Source organism: Lepidochelys olivacea (assembly GCF_965140295.1).
Source record: "Lepidochelys olivacea isolate rLepOli2 genome assembly, chromosome: 1".
NCBI classification, from domain to species: domain Eukaryota; kingdom Metazoa; phylum Chordata; order Testudines; family Cheloniidae; genus Lepidochelys; species Lepidochelys olivacea.
The window spans coordinates 152,941,634-152,963,973 of record NC_140411.1 but is presented as its reverse complement, the minus strand read 5'-3'; the positions used below and the strand labels follow the sequence as shown (position 1 = coordinate 152,963,973).

The following is a 22,340-nucleotide window of genomic DNA, read 5'->3' as shown; positions in this document are numbered from 1 at the left end:
TGTATGTGTAAACACAGATATATTTAAAAATAACTCCTATTATATAAACATATTTTGTTAAGTGTATATAATATCCACCTTGGGTTCATAATACATCTGTTTGTGTGGTTTATGTAAAAACACTAGTTTGCGTGCTTTGCAAAGTATGCATGGCCCCACAAGTGGTGGCTGGAATAGAATGGCTGGCAAGAAACCACAACGGTTTGATCTCAGAAATGTAGATGAGGGAAAGCCACTTGGGGCCATTTTTTCCCCGTCCTTGTGTTAAGTAGACATATAAAAATCAATGGAACTATTTAAGGAATAAGGCTCTGGTTTAGGTAAACATCCTCTTCAGGAAAGTAAGGAGATCAATGCCAGTAGGCAGCTAAATTCTCCCAAACAACCTTAAGTTTGACACCATGATGCCCACATGGAGAACCATCAGAAACTCAGACACCTGCTTAAGGAGGGAACTTTATAAATGGGCTTTTCCTGAAACCGATGACTGAAATAAGTGTGTGACTACATCTTAACAAAAGGATTTATCTTTGTTTGCAGTGGTAGTATGCATTTGGAGTATTTTTCTTGGATAGTTTGTTTCCTGTTTTTGGTTCTGCAGGATCAGAAAGGAAACTCTCTCTTTAAAATTTCAGTGTTTCTGTGGTGCTGCCTCTTGGGTCTTTTCTTATAAATTAGGATAATTACTCTCCCCCCCTCCCACATCCCCCAAATATGTCCAGAATTAAAAAGAGGAGGAATTAGTTAGTTCCATGGATTCCAACAGCTCTGGCCAAAATTAAGTGGACAAATTTGTAAACACTATGAAACATCCCCAAGGAAAACTCCCACATTAGCTGGCAACTTGACTATCGTATAGCAAATGCTAGTGGAGTATTAGGTGGTAGTGTAGCACAAGCTTTGGCTGTGGTCACTAGAGGTATAGTTAACAAAACAGATATTTCCCATAGTATGTTAGATATGTAGTTTTCTCTGGCTAACTGATTTGAAGAATTGTCTGGAATCAGAGTGGCATTCTGGCTTAGTATGATTGTCTTATCCCTCCCCTCATCCAGTTTGCGTGGGTTAGTGCTGTTGTGCAGTGGTAGCATTTTTTGGAATCCTGGTCAGTTGTGCTTTTAAGAAAGAAGCAGAATCTGGATGAGATGATTGTGCCCGGATGAGGGTCAATGGGCGTGGCCAGTTTTTGTTCAGTTTTTGAGAAAGCAATGTCCTATTTAAAGGAGGAAAAATTGTGAGAATACAAAATCTGTGCAAACTCTAAAATGTTGGTTTGAATGATTGAGATGACAATGCTGGACAGGAAAGTTTAAGTTATTGTTAGTATGTGATCATGTAATTAAGATATCTTTAAACAGAATGGAAATCAAGTGCACTTGGCAAACTATTGCTATTTTTTCCCACAGGACTCCTGCCTCATTTAGTACACAGGATGGAGCTGCTCTGGGAATGAATCAGGGCTGTGCAGTGAAAAGCCAGTTTAATGCTGCCCTAGAGAACTGTCTTCTATCACTGCCTTTGCCACAGAGTTGCTATATGGTGCTGAGCATGTCATATAAGCCATAAGTTTCACAGCTGGCCATTATGTGTTCCTCATTTTCGTGGTACCCAACTGGAGTCACCTGGGGTCTGATTTGCAGAAGTGCTGAGTAGGATTGAGTAAATAATTGATTTATTGGGTTGGAAGCCAGATGGAAAAATCCCCTTCCAAATTGCTTAGTTTCAAACAGAAACTGATTTTCCCCCGCCCCCAAGTTCTTCTTGATGAAACAAACAAAAAAACAAACAAACAATGGAAAAATTTTGTTCAGGTCAAATTGTTTTCAATGTTGATCAAATCCACATTTTCAAAAATCTTGTTTTCATTTTGTTTGGTCAAAACTAGTTGCCAAATTAGACTTGAATTTGCAAATAGTTTTGGTGTCCTGAAAAATGCATATTTTGGTAAATTTAGTATTTGCCAACAAAATTTCACCCAGCTCTAATACTGAGCACTCATAGCTGTATATGTTCCATAGCACACATAGCTTTATATGTTCCATAGCTGTGCTTGGAACATATAAAGTGCTATATAATGCTGAGTGCTCTGAAAAATTAAACCCTAAGCTTCTCAAATTGTCACCCAAAATTAATGGAGACTTGACAATTTTGGTTTTCATTGTCCTTACCTCTCTGGGGTGTTGTAAAATAAATTCATTAAAGAACTAAGATACTATAATGAGAGCATCATAGAAAAGGCTATGAGGAAATTAATAACTGTGTTAAGTACAAGGTTTGGATGACGTGAATAATGCATGGGGGGACACACTGGGTAATTAAGATAAAGAAAAACACTGAATAGTGTTTATTCAGTGAGCGCTGTCCAACCTGTGCACTGATTGACGCAGGGGTCGTGGAAAATTTGTATCTGATCAGGTAATGAGGCCAAGTTAAGGCAACCATAAATCTAACATTTCCTAAATGAGTGTTTGACTTTGTGAACTTAATGGGGTTTTTAAATTTAATTATTTTGGATGTAATAGATATATAGGATGAAATCCTGGCCTCATTGACGTTAATGTAAGTTTTGGCATTTATTTCTGTTGGGTTTGGAATTTCACCCTCGAAGTTTTTTTTGTGTATTTGAAGATGAGATGTGAGAGGCATTTTTATGTTGGAAACAGTACAGGGCTTTGGAATCTGGTAGGTTGAATTTATATTTTAAGATATTGGAGCCCATTATTATGTTGACGTAGAGGTCACATAGGACTTTGACTGCATGACAGTACAGGTAGAGATGCGTGGTTTCACATTTTGTGGTGTTTCATCAACTGCAACAAGTATTTCATTTTTCAATAATTTTGAAGAAATGCCAGAATTTCAAAAAGTTTCCTGCTAATAAACAATATTAAAAATGGGTTCCAAGTTTCCAGGACAAGTCACTTGTAACTATTTTTTTCTTCCTAACTTATCTAGTAGACAGTATATGTAGTACAGCAGCTTGTTTTCATGTTAGACTGTATTTTGAAAACAAAAGCAATATGCTTGATTAGAAAGTTCTTGTCAGGTTTGTTACTTCAAATGATTTATTTTAATTATGTTCGTATATTTGTTTGATTGTTCCATTTTTCACTAGCTCATCCTGGGACATATGGAGCTGAAGTGCCAGTGTTTCTGAATGATAAGCCATCTCAGTGCAAACTATTAACTCTGTCTGGTACTGTCAAGTCACCTAAGATAAACTTTGATCCCCCATTTTTGATATTGATGCCTGTTCCTCTGGATATGAAAACTGAGACGTATGTCAATATTATTCCAAAAGACTACTCAAGGTAAATCTTCACTTAAATTCCAGATTAATTTTCCATAAACACCATAATTATCATGCTTCCTCTGTTTTCCGCGGCAGGAGGTACTTGATAATTGCTGGGTGGGTTGGTGTTAATATCACTGTCTGCTCAATGGAGGAAAATGCCATACTTAGCAGAAAATAGTGATAGTTAACTATCCTCATGATGTATCATTTCTCTACTAGCTCTTTGCTCCAGGAATGTGTCCATCCTCATTGCAGGTCAGATTGTCACACTTTCTTTGTACTGTTTTGAAAAGCACAGCAGAACGACAAAAAAAGCAGCAGCTATGAGAGCTTCTCAGTGACTTCAGCCTGAGATTCAGATCATAAGCTTGTTATTTTTTTTGGTGTCAAGATTAGATGAAAACATTGTCGCTGTTGTTTTTCTCTGGCAAATTAATTGGAAATCCTCATAAACGGTTATGATTTTGTTATACACATCGTTGAGTTACACTGGATGTACTATGATTTAAATATCTATGCATAGCTGTATTATATTTCAACAAAACAAACTTGATAATTCATTAATCTAAAAGTGTCTATAAGTTAGATTTATTAATAATTGTGCCTTTTTATTCATTTTTTTTAGATCTCCAAATATCACTCTGTTAAATTGAAGATTTGAAAACAAACAAAATCTTTCTTTAATCTCTATACTTTATAGCAAAATGTATTAGTCCAGAGTTGGTGCAATATTTGGTTAACAGACGCCCCCCTGAGTCCTTTATCATGGGTTTTGTACCATATAGCGTTGTACAGCTTAGTATTTTTGAATAATAGGGCTTGGTAATGGTATCCTGGGGGTTGGTAATGGGGGATGGACTAGATGACCTCCTGAGGTCCCTTCCAACGCTGATATTCTATGATTCTATGATCCAGAGCTTTTAAATTTTAGGCACTAGTTCAAATACAGCTCAAAGCAATCGTGGTTAAAGTTACCATCTGATAGGTTTTTGTTACCTGTGTTAAATGATTGTATGTCTCACCATAGTTTCCAGTGGATAGATGCTAACATATCAAAAACTAATGCGAGTTGGTGACATTGTTAGCATGTTAGGCACAACTTGAATTGCTCCCTTCCCTAGTAGTAGGCTCTGCAGGCAAGAGTTGAGGTGCACCGGTATGAGAAGTGTTAGGAAGCTTGTACTTCCTCTGCCTGTAATACATTTTTTTCTGTAGTTAAATGGTAAATTTCATTTTCTAGTGCAGTTAGCGGCACATTTATAAGACTAAGTATTGCAGTATCAGAGACCCGAATGAATACCTTACATCCATTTTCCTACAGCTGATGTAGGTGGGGTGAATTTCCTAGGATTTCTGTTGAGAAATAGTAATTTATTGGATGACTGTTGTCAATAATACCACAACTGGATCCAGCAGGACTCCATATGGGTCTGCGGATCCACTCACATAGATGTGATTGCAGGATGGGGCCTAAATTAGTGTGACCAGGGAAAGTATTTCAAAATGTCTCTATCCAGGAGGTTCCATTTTGTGTAAATAGATATAAAGTAAAAGCTGTTTTGAACAGTAGAACAATTTGGTAAGCATTAATACAATTTAATCAATATCGAGGAAAGCTTTAACAATAGGTGATTTTTAAGGAAACAAATAAAAGTAATACTTAGGCCTTAGTTATAACAATGGTCTGTAAAAACTGTTCTTCCATAGAATGCTGAGTTACAATGGGTCACTACAGAAAACGAATTGCAGTACATTTGTAAAAGACAAAATGGCATGTTAAATGTTAAAGGACTTATAATTTTTCATTTAGTTTCAGTTGACCAATAATTTAAAAAACAAATCTGTTATGATCATGGTTCATATATCGCACTGCGAAAAGCAGTTTGATAGATGTGTGAATCAAGTTTGTTACTGTTGCCCTTTGGGAACAAACATCATTATTATTGATTTTTAACACAGGCCATCAGCACTACAAGTTGAAATTCCAGAGCTTGAACTTGAAGATGGTGACAGGATTAATCCCCTTTCTGTGCAGTTTCCAAGTGGCCAAGTTATTGCAGTCTCACCAGAGGGGACAAATGTAGGACTTGCTTGTCATATCAGCTTCAGGTCATCTAGGCCAGTGTCATTTTTAAGGAACATATTCTTCATCGATGATGAAAAAAACAGGTAATGCATTTAAATTAAGTTCATTTGGGGGAAGGAAGGGTACGCTCCATGTTGGGGAGAAGTGTGTAAGACACAAACCTCATGACATAAACTAGCTGGAAAAAAATTACAAGGAATCCCTAATATAAACCAACACATCTGAAAGTAAACTGAAGACATACATTCTGTTTTGAGCTGGATTCCAGTTCCAAACCATGCTTTTCAGCTTTGTCCTTAAGATTTAAATCATTTCAAAATCTTGTACTTTGCTCAGTTTTTCTCTGTTCTACTCCCTCATATTCACTTTGAGACATGTTCTAATGAGTAAACAAATCCTACTATTTTTGGTCCGAATTGTTTTGTTGTTTTAAAAACATCTCCATTAGATTTTTTTGGTGTTGTATTTTAAATGATAGTGCAGTTGAATAGGAGGAAGTATCAGCATGAAATATGGTGCTCCTATCAATTCAGGTTTGTAAAGTGCTTTGCAGTCTTCCAGAATGCAAGTTCCTTATTAACCTAGTATATCATCATTTTAATGCATAATTCATACAATACAATGGAATAAACCTTTAGAGGTCTATTTAAAGAACGAAATGTTTCTGACTGTAGAGCTGCATGAACCTTGCAGCGCTTGTTTTGTGTGGCTAATGGTCTGCAGCAGTTGGCAACAACCCAATCCTGGTTGGATTTTAAGGTGGCTTGAGTTTGTCTTGAACCTAAACCTCCATGAAATCATCTTTCTTTTGAACCCCATCTCTACTATATAATGTTCCTGGGTGTGGGGCAGGACCTGTCTTTCTGTCCTGGTGCTAGGAAGTCCCTCCTCCCATTCCATGGCTCCTCCTGGCATCAGAGAGAGCTGGTGATCCTTCTTTCTGCTCTGCAGTTCTTTAGGAGGCTTTCAGGAAAGGACTACCACATTCACCAATCCTGCTGAGTTTCTAGATGCTGCTCCCACCCCTCCTCCATGCACACAGAAAAGGAAGTAGGAGACAGAATCTGTCTGAAGTTTCTATTCACATCTTTTGCATAAAGCTAGTTCACTAGGGTTCCTAGTAGTCCTATGCTAACTTTACAGTGTAGGATGTGAAATCAGTCAGATCACAGTTAAGGTTCAGGATCAGGAAGCCAATGTGATAATTCTTCCCTTCCCCTTGCCCTTCTCCCCCACCCCCAAATGTTAGCATTGCTTTTTGTTTTAAATTTCTTGCAGTATAACTTGCCAATTTTTGTTAAATACTCCCTACATCCAGGTTCCATCACAGACACCTTCCTGCTCCCCTGAACAGGAAGCTTTATTATGTTTTTCCCCCAATCCCACTCCTACACAGAGTGCTTCTAAAGATCAAGATCAAGAAATTTGATGAGGTTCAATAAGGATAAGTGCAGGGTCCTGCACTTAGGATGGAAGAATCCAATGCACAGCTACAGACTAGGGACCGAATGGCTAGGCAGCAGTTCTGCGGAAAAGGACCTAGGGGTGACAGTGGACGAGAAGCTGGATATGAGTCAGCAGTGTGCCCTTGTTGCCAAGAAGGCCAATGGCATTTTGGGATGTATAAGTAGGGGCATTGCCAGCAGGTCGAGGGACGTGATCGTTCCCCTCTATTCGACATTGGTGAGGCCTCATCTGGAGTACTGTGTCCAGTTTTGGGCCCCACTCTACAAGAAGGATGTGGATAAATTGGAGAGAGTCCAGCGAAGGGCAACAAAAATGATTAGGGGTCTAGAACACATGACTTATGAGGAGAGGCTGAGGGAGCTGGGATTGTTTAGCCTGCAGAAGAGAAGAATGAAGGGGGATTTGATAGCTGCTTTCAACTACCTGAAAGGGGGTTCCAAAGAGGATGGCTCTAGACTGTTCTCAGTGGTAGCAGATGACAGAACGAGGAGTAATGGTCTCAAGTTGCAGTGGGGGAGGTTTAGATTGGATATTAGGAAAAACTTTTTCACTAAGAGGGTGGTGAAACACTGGAATGGGTTACCTAGGGAGGTGGTGGAATCTCCTTCCTTAGAAGTTTTTAAAGTCAGGCTTGACAAAGCCCTGGCTGGGATGATTTAACTGGGAATTGGTCCTGCTTCGAGCAGGGGGTTGGACTAGATGACCTTCAGGGGTCCCTTCCAACCCTGAGATTCTATGATTCTAAGTGGGATCACGCCTGGCCTATAATAGCCCAGCATGGCCCCACCAACACTGGTTCTCTACTCTACTGGACCTCTCAGTGGTGACTCCGTCTCACTTCGGTTGCATCTGAATTTGATCACTCAAGACCATAGTCAGCTGCTCCATCCAAACCTGCATTCCCTTCATTTAACAGCCCGGAAGCTTAATGGCTAAATCCCAGAAAAGAGGCTTGTTTGGAGCAAGTTTTCCAGGTCTTACTCAACAGTAGAAAGCCCTCCACCAGGGCCGCCTACCTGTCAAGATGTAAATGGTTTTCGGTCTGGGCTTGGCAAACAGGGGTTTCTCCTATGCATTCATTCATCCATCTGACATATGCGCGACTATTTGCTGTACCTGAAACAGCAAAGCATAGCAGTTTCCTCTATCAAGGTTCACCTGGCAGCAATACTAGCTTGACACCCTCGTGGATAACAGTCTGTTTTTTCAAGTGACATGACAATCAGATTACTTAAAGACTTGGAAATGTTGTACTCTCAATTAAGAGAACCTGTCTGCCCTTGGGACTTGAACCTGATCTCGTCTAAATTTATGGGACTACCATTTGAGCCTTTAGCAATGTGCTTCTGGAAGGTGGTTTTTCTAACAGCCATCACTTCTACCAGAAGTGTCTGATACTTTGTATTGCAGTATAATATGTTGCACAAAAGACTGAATATATCTTAGAATTAGAATGGTGCAAAAAGCAGATAAGCACTACCTTAATTCTTTGCCTGTCACTATTTCTACTGTGATCTCAATTTTCAGGGTTAAACATTTTGTCTTTTCAAATCTTATGAGGCTACAACATGGAATTAGGTTGCCCTAAATATAAAACTAAATATTTATAATATTTTTATGCAAGAATTGTATGAATACTTAAGTAATTAGAGAGGTAGTGGTTGGAATTTTTAAATTCTGTTTCTTGAACTATATCAGTGTAACTCCACTATGTCTCTTCCCTTTTTTTTGTAGACCCATTTTATTTACTTCTAAGATAAACTGTGATTTGGGATGTGGTTTCTTTGTAAACCTTTCAGTAATTAGTAGGAAAGGGTAATACAAAACAATAGAATTTTGAGGCTTGAAAACTAGCCGCTCGGCAGGCACAGTAGTTAGTTTCAATAACTCTCTTTATATGATACAATAGCAGCTTATCAAACCTTGTTATGGAGGGATAAACCATTTTAGTGCGCAATAAACTTTTATCTGTACTGCCATTAAAATGAAAGAGGGAATACCACCATTCACTTGAAGAGGAATTTAATTAAAAAAACAAATTCAATAAAAAGCTGGCATTAAAGTAATCTTCTTTGAGTAGGTGCAGACGCGTATTGCACTTAGGTATTTGCACACCCAGTGCACTGGAGCTGGAGAAATTTGCCTAGCAGTACTTCTAGGGGGTGACGCTCGCACCTCGTGGCCATAGCCCCTCTCCTAGCTGTACGTGGCGGCACAACCCCGGCCTTCCTTCAGTTCCTTCGTACTGTCTATGGCTGAGTCGGAGCTCTGCGTGGTCTTAATCTCATAACCTCTCAACTAGTTTAGTTTTTTCCCCTTGTTGTATATAGTTAGTAGTACCATTGGTGTTAGTTGTAGTAGTTTGTTTTCTCAGTGATGCCCTCACGGGGATTTAAACGTTGTCCTTCGTGTGGCAGAGCAATCCCCCACGGTGACCCCACACACAGTGCTTCGGGTTCCGGGAGTGCTGCTGCTGCACATATCAGAGCAGGTGCCTCTCTGAAGAAATGGAGGAGCCATTCCCTGTCAACTGTGCTGAAGAAGAGATTGCATAGGCTCAATTGAGACTGCTCTTGGTCTTGGGGTGACTCTTATGCTTCCTTGAGGAAAAGCATGAACTGGCATGGAGTTGGTAGCGGTGCGCAGGATGGCATGGGTACCTCTAACCCTTCCTTGGTACTGAGTAGGGAGGTTCAAAATCCTGTACCGTTGACTCTAGTTGCAGCCTCTGGGCATCTGTTGAGTGTGGCACCAATGAGGGAGATGCCAGTACCGATTGTTTCCACCTCAGCAGTGTATCAGGCAGGTACAGATCTCCTTTGCCTCTTGGTCCCAACCTCTCCTTTGGTTCAGGACTTTGCCAGGGCTGCATCATCTATAGCTCTATCAATTGAACAAGATGCTGAATCCTCGGGTCTCTTGGCACCACACCCCAATATTGCCCTTCCACAGGTTGTGAAAGCAGGGCTGGTACTGGGATCCATATGGGGAACCCCCGCACCGGGAATCTCCTTGGCACTGCTACAGTAGGCACCATAAATGCTTCTGTGGCAACTTTTGCTGCCCTTGATATCAGTACCCTCAGACACTCTGGTACTGCTGCTGACTTCACGGCCAACACCATCCAACACCGGAATGGGCGTGCTCAATACTGATGGTACCACTTCCATTGGCAATGCTGCCTCCTGCCTCATTCTGGTTGATGGACGAGCCAGACTGGTTACTTTCTCTCTCTGGTCTCATTCCACCCTTATCTCTGGGATCCTGAGGCTCCTTGGTACAGCCTTTTATTTTATTTAACGTGAATTTTGTAATGTGGTGTTATGCCACCGTGGGTTCAGCTCTGGTGACTACAGTTTCAAGCTCAACAGAGTGAAAATCACCCCTGCTACTTGTTTCTGGGAACACAAAGACCAAGGATAGTGATGACTCATACATTTACAAATACAATGTCTAATGTGTTTTACAAGTTTTATTAAAGTTACAATTAAAGTTAAGATTTCCTATGCCTATAGAATTTTTATAAAGACTAATGCACAAGTTACAAATGTAGTTATACTCACATCCTTAATGATATTCTTAAGGTCTGATGGCTGCCTTGCCAATTGATCATCAGTAGAGGGGTGGTTCCTGCTGGAGCTTCCAATAGGGAGCTAAACTTTCCCAATCTGGGCACCCTCTTTTTATAATGTGATTCTGACTATACCTCATTAGCATTTATGCACATGGTGCACTCTGCAGTTATGGCATGTGTTAGAAACATGTGACTACTGGGTATCTTGTAAGCAAAAAATAACTCTTAGTTATTTTTTTGCAAAACCACCCATTGGCACATTTTTTCCTATGATCCTGTGGGATAGGGACATTCTTTGGTTACTTACATATGTCAAGTATTTCTTACATCTATGGCCTAGTATGGCTAAGCTGACATTTTAGAGGCCTCAGCCTGTAGGTCTTGTGTTTCAGCCCTACTTACTTAGATATCTAATGTATACTTATCCCCTCTGATACTTTTAAAATTCTACAACTTAAATCTATTTAGCATACAATGATTATATATGAGATAGCATGTTAATCATAACATCACACAATAAATGAATGATAAAATGAAGTAATTGGCTACATCAATGTCAGAATTGGGGTCATCATCCTTCCACTCTTCATCGCCCAACCTGGATCGAGGGTTGCTGATGGACCATTACGGATACCTGGATTGATACTCGTCTTCTGGTTGGGATGGAGACTCTGGACCCAGTGCCTACTGGCCACCAATGCCTTATCCAGGTCATTGGCCTCCAGGGAATCTGTGGGATGCTCCTCAGTTGTGGAGGTCCTCCTCTTCATCTTGCTTGAAGGCGAGATCACTGGCCAGGTCTGCAGTGGTGACCGTCGATCCTCCCCAAGCCTCCAGGCAGAGTCTTCAGAGTCCCATCTGGGTCCATCAGCCCTGCAACTGGATCTGGCTTCAGCTTAGTTAAGGTCCTCATCGTCCTCTCTGGATAATTCTGTGATGCTTGGATCATCCCTTCAATACCAGAGGATTTTAAGGCATAGAATCATAGAATATCAGGGTTGGAAGGGACCTCAGGAGGTCATCTAGTCCAACCCCCTGCTCAAAGCAGGACCAATCCCCAACTAAATCATCTCAGCCAGGGCTTTGTCAAGCCTGACCTTAAAAACTTCTAAGGAAGGAGATTCCACCACCTCCCTAGGTAACCCATTCCAGTGTTTCACCACCCTCTTAGTGAAAAAGTTTTTCCTAATATCCAACCTAAACCTCCCCCACTGCAACTTGAGACCATTACTCCTCGTTCTGTCATCTGCTACCACTGAGAACAGTCTAAATCCATCCTCTTTGGAACCCCCTTTCAGGTAGTTGAAAGCAGCTATTAAATCCCCCCTCATTCTTCTCTTCTGCAGGCTAAACAATGCCAGTTCCCTCAGCCTCTCCTCATAAGTCATATGTTCCAGTCCCCTAGTCATTTTTGTTGCCCTCCGCTGGACGTTTTCCAATTTTTCCACATCCTTCTTGTAGTGTGGGGCCCAAAACTGGACACAGTACTCCAGATGAGGCCTCACCAATGTCGAATAGAGGGGAACGATCACGTCCCTCGACCTGCTGGCAATGCCCCTACTTATACATCCCAAAATGCCATTGGCCTTCTTGGCAACAAGGGCACACTGTTGACTCATATCCAGCTTCTCATCCACTGTAACCCCTAGGTCCTTTTCTGCAGAACTGCTGCCTAGCCATTCAGTCCCTAGTCTGTAGCAGCGCATGGGATTCTTCCTTCCTAAGTGCAGGGCTCTGCACTTGTCCTTGTTGAACCTCATCAGATTTCTTTTGGCCCAATCCTCTAATTTGTCTAGGTCCCTCTGTATCCTGTCCCTACCCTCCAGCGTATCTACCTCTCCTCCCAGTTGAGTGTCATCTGGGAACTTGCTGAGGGTGCAATCCACACCATCCTCCAGATCATTTATGAAGATATTGAACAAAACCGGCCCAAGAACTGACCCTAAGGGCACTCCATTTGATACTGGCTGCCAACTAGGCATAACGAGACCTTTTGCAGTGTGTAGCTGAATCTCTTGATATCCAAGCGAAGTTCTTGCAAGAGAACACCTACAAATTAGTGGATATCCTGCAGCCATCTTCCCTGGGAGAGTCGCCCTCCCTACTAGCGGTGTGCTCCTTGAATCAGTTAAGGCTCTCTGGAGCACAGTTGTCTTGTTACTGCCTGCAGCTAAGCACATGGAAAAATGTTCTTTTGTTCCTGTGCAGAGATTTGAGGGGTTTTACTCCCATCCAGGCCTAAATTCTGTAGTTGTAACTGCGACGAATGACAGAGCCTGGCAGGGCAGGTTTAAGTCCACACCCAAGAATAGGGACTTTAAATAATTGGAGCTCATGGGCAGGAAGATTTACACCTCTTCTACCTTACACATGTGAATTACTGATCAGCAAGCCTTCCTGTCCAAATACAATTTAATTCTACCACTATGTCAGAGTTTGCAGACCAGCTGCCTGAGGCCTCATGAAAAGAATTTTGGGCATTTGTCACTGAGGGCTGCTTGGTGGCTAAGATGTCCTTGCAGTCCGCACTTAATGGCACAGACACCTCGGCCAGAGTGATGGCCTCTCCGGTCACCATGAGGCGGACTTCCTGGCCGCAGATATTGGGCATTGCTTCCTATGTCCAGCAAGCCATTGAAGATTTGTCCTTTAATGGCCAAATGCTGTTTTTGGACAAAACTGATGAAATGCTGTGCTCCTTCAAGGACTCTAGGGCTACCTTGCAGTCCTTGGGGCTGTACACGCTGGTGGTGCAGAGGCGCCACTACAGCATTTAACAGCAGCAGTAGTATTGTCCATAGTGCATCTCTGGCCAGCCTTTCCCTCTTTCGATGCAACAGGGCTACCCCAGAAAGAGGGATAGATACCATAGGAGAAAGCTCGGGGTTTGACCAGTCCACACATGCTCCCCTGCATCATCCAAGAGCCCATTTTGACTCCTTGGACCAGAGCACTGTTCTAGTCATTGCTCCTTTATCCTCATGTCTCCCCTTTTGGGACAGACTGTCCCGCTTTCATAATGCTCAGGGCTATCGCGACTGACAGCTGGGACCTAGGCACCGTCAGACTGGGTTATGCCATGCAGTTCCTCTCCACATATCCTCCCCACGCCTCTTCAGGGACCCCGTCATGAGATACTGCTCAAGCAGGTCCACTTTCTATTGGCTTTGGGAGTGATGGAAGAGGTTCCACTGTAACGTCGGGGTCACAGCTTCTATTCCTGGTACTTCTTGGTACCCAAATCCAAGGGAGGGGTAAGAAGCATCTCAATCTTTGCAGTCTCAACAAACATATCAGATATATGAGGTTCTGAACGGTCACTGTTGACTATTCTCCCTATGTTTTCTCGGAACAACTGGTTTGCTGCTCTGGATCTTAAGGATGCCTATTTTAATGTGGTGGTTTTGTCAAGCCACAGAAAGTTCCTTCAATTCATCATGTCAGAGTGCCACTTTTAGTATGTAGTGCTTCCATTCAGCCCCTCTTCTGCCCCCTGGGTTTTTACCAGATGTGTGGTCATTGTTATGGTGTATGTTAGGAAGAAGGAAATTCACATCTTTCCATATCTGGATGACTGGTTTCTGAGGGGCAGCGCTAGAGAGCAAGTTCTTGCCCACATCAGCAAACATGCTGCACTTGCTTGACTGTCTAGCTCTCATTCTAAACACTAGGAAGTCAACTTTGGCTCCCACTGAAAAATAGAGTTCATTGGGGCCTCATTAGATTCTGTGATGTTGAAACTATTTTTGCCGACCAACCATTTTAAGATAATTTGCCACCTCAGTCTGCAGACTGAGCCTTCCACAACTGTTTGGAGTTGTCTGAAACTCTTGCATGCAGATGGTCCAGTTAGAAAGGTTGCGCCTACGTCCCCTCTAGAATGTGGCTCTAGATGATTTACCATCCTACCCTTCAATCTCTAGACAGACTGGTTCATCTTCTTCCACTGGTCCTGGACTCCTTGCTGTGATGGAAGCATCCAGAGATTGTTTAATAAGGCATTGCCTTTGGCAGCCTTTGCCAACCAGATCAGTTGTTACCCTCCATGATGGGTAGAGAGGCATATCTGGGGTCACTGAAAGTGCAGGGACTGTGGTTGGCGCATGAGGTCTTGCTCCATATCAACATGCTGGAGCTTTGGGCCATCTACAATGCATGTCGCACTTTTCGGTACCGTATCAAAGACTCATTGGTTCACGTATTTACTGACAATACAACTGTGGTGTATTGTGTGACCAAACTAGGGGGCACACACTCCAGGTTGCTCTGCCTAGAGGTGATCAGGCTGTGGCAGCTCTGCATCAAGGAGAGCATTACTCTGATAGCTGTTCACTTACCCAGGGTTCAGAATCATCAGCAGGCATTTCCATGAGTCACGAGTGGTCTCTGAAGACAAATGTCCTACCGGTCATCTTCACAGCTTGGGTCATCCCGATGATTGACCTATTTGCTACAAGGGACAACAGGCAATGTCATCTGTTCTGCTCTCGAGGAGGGCCTCAGTCCAGGCTCCCTGTCCGACAGTTTCCACCTCAGCTGGCAGTCAGCTGTCCTCAACACCTTTTCCCAGATCCTGATCATCCCTCAGGTCATCCTCCAGCTCAAGGCGGATCAGGCTAAGCTCATTCTCATTTCCCCAGCATGGCCAAGGCAGTGCTGGTTCTCCGATGTTCTCACACTGTCTATTCAGCCTCCCATACCCCTTTCTCCCCATTCCCAATTTACTCAGTCAGAACCAAGGTCTCACTTTGCACCTGCACTCAGCTCCCTGTATCTCATAGCATGACTGCTGAATGCCTGAATGAGGAGGAAGAGCAATGTTTGGTGGCTGTCCAGCAAGTCCAACAGTTAATTTGTCTTATGGTTAAAAATGTGCGCCTTATTTCCGGTCTGAATTTGTATAGCTTCACCTTGCAGCCATTGGATTGTGTTATACGTTTCTCTGCTAGATAGAAGAGTAAATATGTATTCCCCATGTAGGTACTTATAGACTATAATCAAGTCACCTCTTAACCTACTTAGCACAGTCATTGCTAGTTAGGCTCTCACAGTGAGGATGAATAGAAGCAATGTCATGAAGAGTTTTGTTAAATAACCTCTTTCTGTTCGAATGTATCTCTTCTGCACATTCACTCTGATCCAGCCTCTGCTTGGGAGATTTAGAGGATGTGCCCAGAGGTTCAACCTTGATCCAGCAAAGTAGTGAAGCATGTGAACAGTTCCACTGAAGTGGTGGGACTACTTGTGAACTCTAAATTGCTTTGCTGGAATGTGATCTTAGAAAGGAACTGAGGTACATGTGAGGTGTTGGGTTGTCTCTTGAGTCTTTAGGTCTAGAATGCTGAAACAGAGGGACCTGCTCCCCCAGCAGCTCACTGCTGTGAAATGGGTTCCATTGCATTCCCACAGCTTGGGTCAATGGAGGCAATACATTTGGAGAATAATTATTTGGTATGTAACCTCTTATACACCACATAAGGAATATTGTGTATTGTGAATATTTGTAACGATTGCTGTTGTAAAGGTGTTAATTTGTTTGAATTGTACCACCAGAATTAAAAAGCCTCTCTGTTTTTCCACCTCCAAAGAGACAGTATTTGTTGTAAAGGTTTGAATCACGAAGATCTTGAACTCCAGCTCTTGATCTAGTGTTTGGAATGTGATTAGAAGATAAGCAGCTGGAAATTCGATTCTTTTTGTGCATTTCCCTGTTGGGGCAAGGGACCTGTTTTGATGGTTTGTCAGTGTTAGGTTAATTGTATCTTCTGGGTACACGGCAAAGCCAGTCTATTGGGGTGACCATTGGTGAAATGCTGAGGCAGTTGAGGATGGGATTTTTGTCTAGTGGTGAAAGTACAATGGGAAGTTTTAGGCTATAAGGGTTACATGACTGTGGATGAAATGGCGTGTGGAAAGGTGAGATGAAGTGCTGCTGCTTTGGTTAATTTTTACTTTGCATCTCCTATGTAGTTGTGTTTCTAAGTGCATGTCAAGGACACTCATGTTAAGGTTTGGATCGGTGTCTTTTGATATCGAGTTTGTATAAGACTGAAATCTGATTTAATAAATAATAAATTTTTGCGCCATAAATAAGAGTAGGTCATGGTGGCTGGGCATTCTTGGACCTAGCTGCTTCACAGCGTGGATTTGGCACACAATGGCAAGCAGGTTTTGTAGTAAAATCAGACTATCCCTGACTATAAACCTGAATTCTAAAGTAAAGGAATATGGTTGTATTTTAAGAAGGCAATTTGCTATTTGTGTAGATTAAATTAAATGAACCATGAGAAGTTACACTAATAATATTTATCTAAGATTACCTTAATTTACAGCCCATCTTTCCAGTTAATTTGTAGTTTTCTTTTTTACTGATAATCTGAATATTTGCTTCTTTAACTGCCCTTAACCAGATTGACAGACTTCTTATTCTGCAGGGCTGATGCAAGTAAAAGCAGGTAGAAAAGATGAGAATATCTTGCCCAAGCATTTAGAAAATAGAAGGGGTGTCACACTTAGCTGCAAATCTAGATCCTTCACTGTGGAAAAATCACTACAATACTTGAAAAACAAATCAATAAGAATGTTGCATGTTGATGGTCTGGCTCTCCAATTTTAATACACATTACACTTTTTTAAAATTTTATTTATTTGACTACACAAATGCTTTAGTAGGACTAACGTAACAGTAAATTTGGCCTCCCTCACCATGGAAGAGCCAGAAGATAGAACCCAATGCAGTTCTGCTATATATAGTGGGAGGGGAGAAATAAATGCCAGGATCTCACATAAAGGGTCTGAAGTAGAGCTGGGCAAAATTTCTTCAGCCAGTAGTTCGTTCATCAAAAAGTGCAGTTTTGGGTTAGCTGAAACTGTTTGTGAATTTGGTCAAATTTGGCAAATAGTTTTGATTGAATAAAAATTGGGTGTGTGTGTGTGTGTGTGTGTGAAATTCAGAAAAAGTTTATTTTGTTTTCACATTTTTGATATGAAACACTTCTTGACTTTTCATTTTACAATGTTTCATTTTGAAATGTAGTTAGATTTAACTACACACTCCATAAAAGAGGAGGAGGCCCCAAAACACCCCAAAGTGAAATGCAACATTTCATTTTTGGTCAAATAAAATATTTCATTTGAGCCTAAACAACTTTTTTCCAGTTATTCTGTTTGGTGAGATACCAACAAATTTTCATTTCAGGTCGAACCAAAATAATTCTTTCTTCCCGACTTTTTCAGTTTGGCCACCAAACAGAAAATATCAGTTATTTGCCCAGCTGTAGCCTGACATCTGTAGGTGCAGTGCTGCTGTGCTCTGCTGGTGTTCATTCACTGCTCTGGGTGCGGGCACCTGACAGATCCACCTGCCTTACTTTTACAGAGGTGGAACACAGGAGCTGCCAGGGTTTACTGTAGACCTTGTGTTGCAGTAGTGGTTGCAGATTGACTCCACGGCTAGTCTCTGGGGAGCAGATTACAGAGGTTGGTGTGAGTAGTCCTTTCTTGTACCAAACCCATAGTGTTCGGCTTGGTGTAGTTAATAGGATTTGACCTATATTGTCTAGCTTTAAAACTTGCATTTTAATGATGGAATTATCAGCAACTGTGATGCCCTTGTTCTTGTTTTATTATCTAAGGGTACATATTTTCTACTCTGTTTACTTTACAGAATGCTGTTTATCCCACATTATCTATGGCTTTCCAGCTGTGTGTACTGCATAATATCTTACATGCTAGATTAGGTGAATGAGTGAGTGGTCTGCTCTAGGATAGCAAAAGTATCTAACAAAAGCCTGCATGATGGGTAGCTGAATAAGTTTAATGAGAAGGAAGATCACAGTAGTTAGGTCCCTGCCTTCATGTCCTCAACTTCCAATTCTTTCTCCTTCCATCTGTCATGTCCTACCTGTTTCCACAGCAGGGCCTTTGGAGTCTCTGTGGGTTATGGACCAATCCTATTTTTGACATTTTGCCTGCATGGATCCTTACTCTTGGGAAGTATGAATGAGCCCTGGAACCTTCTAGGATACATATCCACAGCAGGGAGCAATGAGTCTCAGAGCCTGGGTCAAGAGGCTAGAGCCCTATAGCCTACGGAAGGGGGTGGGCATCAGAGCCTGAGCTTTAGCCAGAGCCACAACATCTACACGACAGTTCTTAGAACCGCAGGTGGAGCCTGAGATGTTTGACCCGGGCTCTGTGACTTGCCGCCATGGGCTGTGTAGATATATCCCTGGTAAATATCCATTGACTTTTAAGTGCATATACAGCACAAGCATTAAATCTTGCACATCATGTGAAAACATGATGTCTGTCATTGGACATTATTATTGTGTTGCAGTAGTAGTAAAATGACCAAGTCCAATAAGGGCCTCACTTTACTTGGCACTGTGTGCAAATGAATTGAAAGGACAATTGTTATCCCACAGAGCTTACATGGAACATCTTATTTCCCCCCCTCTCCACGCCAATTACACAGGCTCTGCATCTAATCAGAGTTGTTCTGTTTGCTGCACTCTAGGATCCCTTTGGCCCTTCAGGATCTTTTAAAGCGTCTGAACCTTTATGTTCCTTGCCCTTATTGATTTTGAAACAGTCTTGTTCTCATTGCCCTGAACAGGTGATGCCATTTCTTCCTGTATTCTGTAAAATCCACCCCAGACGATGATGATAAAAAGCTTTCCGTCAGGAAGATCCTGATGTCTTTGGGCTATCTGTCCTTTTAGAAACCTTTCATGGCTGACAGACAGTCTGCATCTGCCACTGAATGCTGTTGGAGACAGGATGCTTGATTGATGATCTACTATGACATCTCCAATGTCCCTGTCAGTCACAATTCAGCTACTTTAATGCAAAATATGTCACTCATGTATTTGTATTCACTGAAACAAATTGCCTGAAAGTCTTTAGGACAAAATAAAAAAGCATAGATATTTTTTCAGTTGGTGTTCTGTTTCCCTAAATAAAGTATTACAGAATCTCAGGATTGGTTTAATGAAAATGAGTGAACCACTAATGGTTCATTCAGATAACACATACGTTTTGATTTTGTTTTATTAAGCGTTTAAAAACTGATTCCACTGAGTGAGTGATATACCATATATAGTAATTCCACACTTGCTAGGAGGATGTTTACCTTATTTTCAAATAAAACACCTAGACTTTTTAATATGATTTGATTATGCTCCATTACAAACACAAACAATAAATTAGTTATGTTCACCTACTATTTATAACGTACCTTCATGGGAAAAAAGTCACAAATTTACATGATCAGTGGTACCAAGTGTTTATAGCTTCAGACCTATAACTTGATCACTTTCTAAAAACTTTTACTTTTTGACAGTATAAGATCTGTTTGTGTAGTATATGTTCCCTGTGTGTTAACATACTGTAAAAGTGTTATCGGATGAAATTATTATCAATTTTACATAAAGTAGAAAAAGTGCATGTAATAGTGCAGGAAAAGGGAAGTGAAACTATAGGCCTTCATATGCAACTTTCTCTAGCCCTCTGGCTTCATGGATTCAAGACAGTCGAGTAGATGACAGCTGAGTATTTGACACTTTTCTCCCATTTTTTTTCTTTTGTTTATTTATTTTGTTTTTACTGAGTTCTTTGAGGTGTGATAAACTCTCTCCAGTGTCAAAAATTGCATAATCTATTTTGCAAGACAGCAACCTCCTTTAGTATGCTCATAAATATCAACTCTAATTTTAATTATTTTTGTTTTCAGATGGACGCAGTTCACTTATTTCAATAAATCCTTTCTACCCCTTAGACTTTCATGACACATTCATGTTCAGAGTGGAATGTGCCAGATAAGAGAGAACCACTATTGTATCAGTCTTCACTGTTTGTGGGTTATTGATATACACAAACTTTCCAAATTGTGCTCTCACAGCAGTGCAACCCTACTGACTGCACCACTGTACAAGAGAGCGGAAATTGGCTGCATATCTTCTTTTTAGTGTTGGTTACTGTTACCTTAATATCTGCGTTTACTTTATTGTTCACCATACAACAGCTAAATCAGAGGCAATCTTAAAAATTCAGGTGACCATAAAAAAAGCTTGACTGTGAAATATTTGAGAAATTTAACAGAAGAACAGCCATATTAATAGAAAATATTGAAAGATTATTTTTTATATATTAAAAGACATACTTCTCTCCTCCCTTCTGATCTCCCCAGGTTCTCGCTTCAGGTTGCTGCCACAGCAGAGAACTGCCTTCTTACTGTATATCCATACCTGGCATTCCACTGCACAGACCAGCAAATTATCTTGAGAAGTGGTAAGGGTAGTGAACATTTCCTCACTTAATCTTTTTAATTATGTTATTACATTGTAATTATATTAACTACAATAGTCTGTCTATATTTTTTATCATGATCAGAGCTACTTATTTAATTAAGGAAGTATTTTTACTTGGTACTTAGAAGTAACATAACTCATAATGAGATTTTTATAATGTGTTGGGATTCATACAGATTCAGGCTTGTTCTTACTGAAAGTAGGGGGACAAAATAAGTTGGATATTTATTGAAAAATGTATGACAAGCCTACAACTTTTAGAATAATTGTGCTAATAGTGGAGTAAGAGTAGAAAAGATAACATAACTACATGGAGGAAAATAAATTAATTTAAATTAGGCTGACAGAGAGCTATGGTTGATAGGCAGTTTCTGTGCCACCTACAATTGGACTAGTTACGAAAAAACAGCACAGAAGAAAGCAGCATGATTGAATGGTAAAGTTATTACAGAGTAATTATATAACAGTTGGAAGGGTGGTCAGTATTTTTGAGATTCTGGAAAAGGCATGAGATTTTTTTTGTAGCGTTTTGTTCAAATGTATCTGGAATACTGTGAAAATACTGGAAGACATCAGATTGATTAGTGTAAAATAAGCCAAACTTACATGGATGGATCTTTCTTACTTAAAGGGGATGTCTATGCTTTAGAATCCGGTTACAACCATTGAAATTATCTTTGCAGAAGGGTCAAGATAAGGCAGGCAACTAGAATGTGTGCAGTGGCAAAATTACCTTCAGAACCTGCTCCAAACAATTCATCAGCAGGTTTATGTTTGTAACATGATAAAAATTAAGCTAAGATAAATTCTACTGTGACCACAGTGTGACTCTATTGTTCAGTTTATTACTTGGGTCCAATCCTGTAAATAACAATGGGGAAGCAGAGTGCTCTACCTGTGAGAACCCCATTGGATATCAGTGGGGCTGTCTGTGAATGTACAGAGGCCAGGGCCGCATGTTGTAATTTGCAGGATTGGGGTCCTTACATTCCTCAGATTAACAAGAGCAGGTTGCTAATTCTAGGAAAAACAAAATAACATGATCTGTGTCTGTGATTTTTTTGGGACCATTCAGCGCTATTCATTTGTGTTAGGGCTGTCAAGTGATTAAAAAAATTAATCATGATTAGTTATGCAATTAAAAAAATTAATTGGGATTAATTGCACAATTAGTTGTGCTGTTAAACAACAATAGAATACCATTTATTTAAATATTTTTGGATGTTTTCTACATTTTCAAATATGTTGATTTTCAATTACAACACAGAATATATTGGCTGGGAATGGCGAACCGTGGCCAGTGGGAGCGGTGTGCGGCCGTGCAAATATAAATAAATGGTCTGGAGGCCAGTGGATTATCCTGACAGGCTGCAGGTCACCCACCACTGCTCTGAAGTTTTACATTATTTTGTTTTTGAGTGCAGTTATTTTACAAAAAGATAAATAAATTGCACTTTCATGGTAGAGATTGCACTACAGTACTTGTATGAGATGAACTGAAAAATACTATTTCTTTTATCAATTTTACAATGTAAATATTTGTAATCAAAATCATAGTATAAAGTGAGCACTGTACACTTTGTATTCTGTGTTGTAATTGAAATCAAT

General features: G+C 40.8%; 1 protein-coding gene across 1 annotated transcript in view; it reads left to right on the top strand.

The window, feature by feature from the left end:
• CFAP47 (cilia and flagella associated protein 47) overlaps positions 1-22,340 on the top strand; it is a 649,074-nt gene that overhangs the window by 100,388 nt on the left and 526,346 nt on the right. The window contains exons 25-27 of the mRNA XM_084621504.1: positions 3,116-3,311; positions 5,255-5,464; positions 20,612-20,712. Of these exons, the coding sequence (XP_084477630.1) occupies positions 3,116-3,311; positions 5,255-5,464; positions 20,612-20,712 (507 nt within the window). The remainder of the gene's footprint in view (positions 1-3,115; positions 3,312-5,254; positions 5,465-20,611; positions 20,713-22,340) is intronic.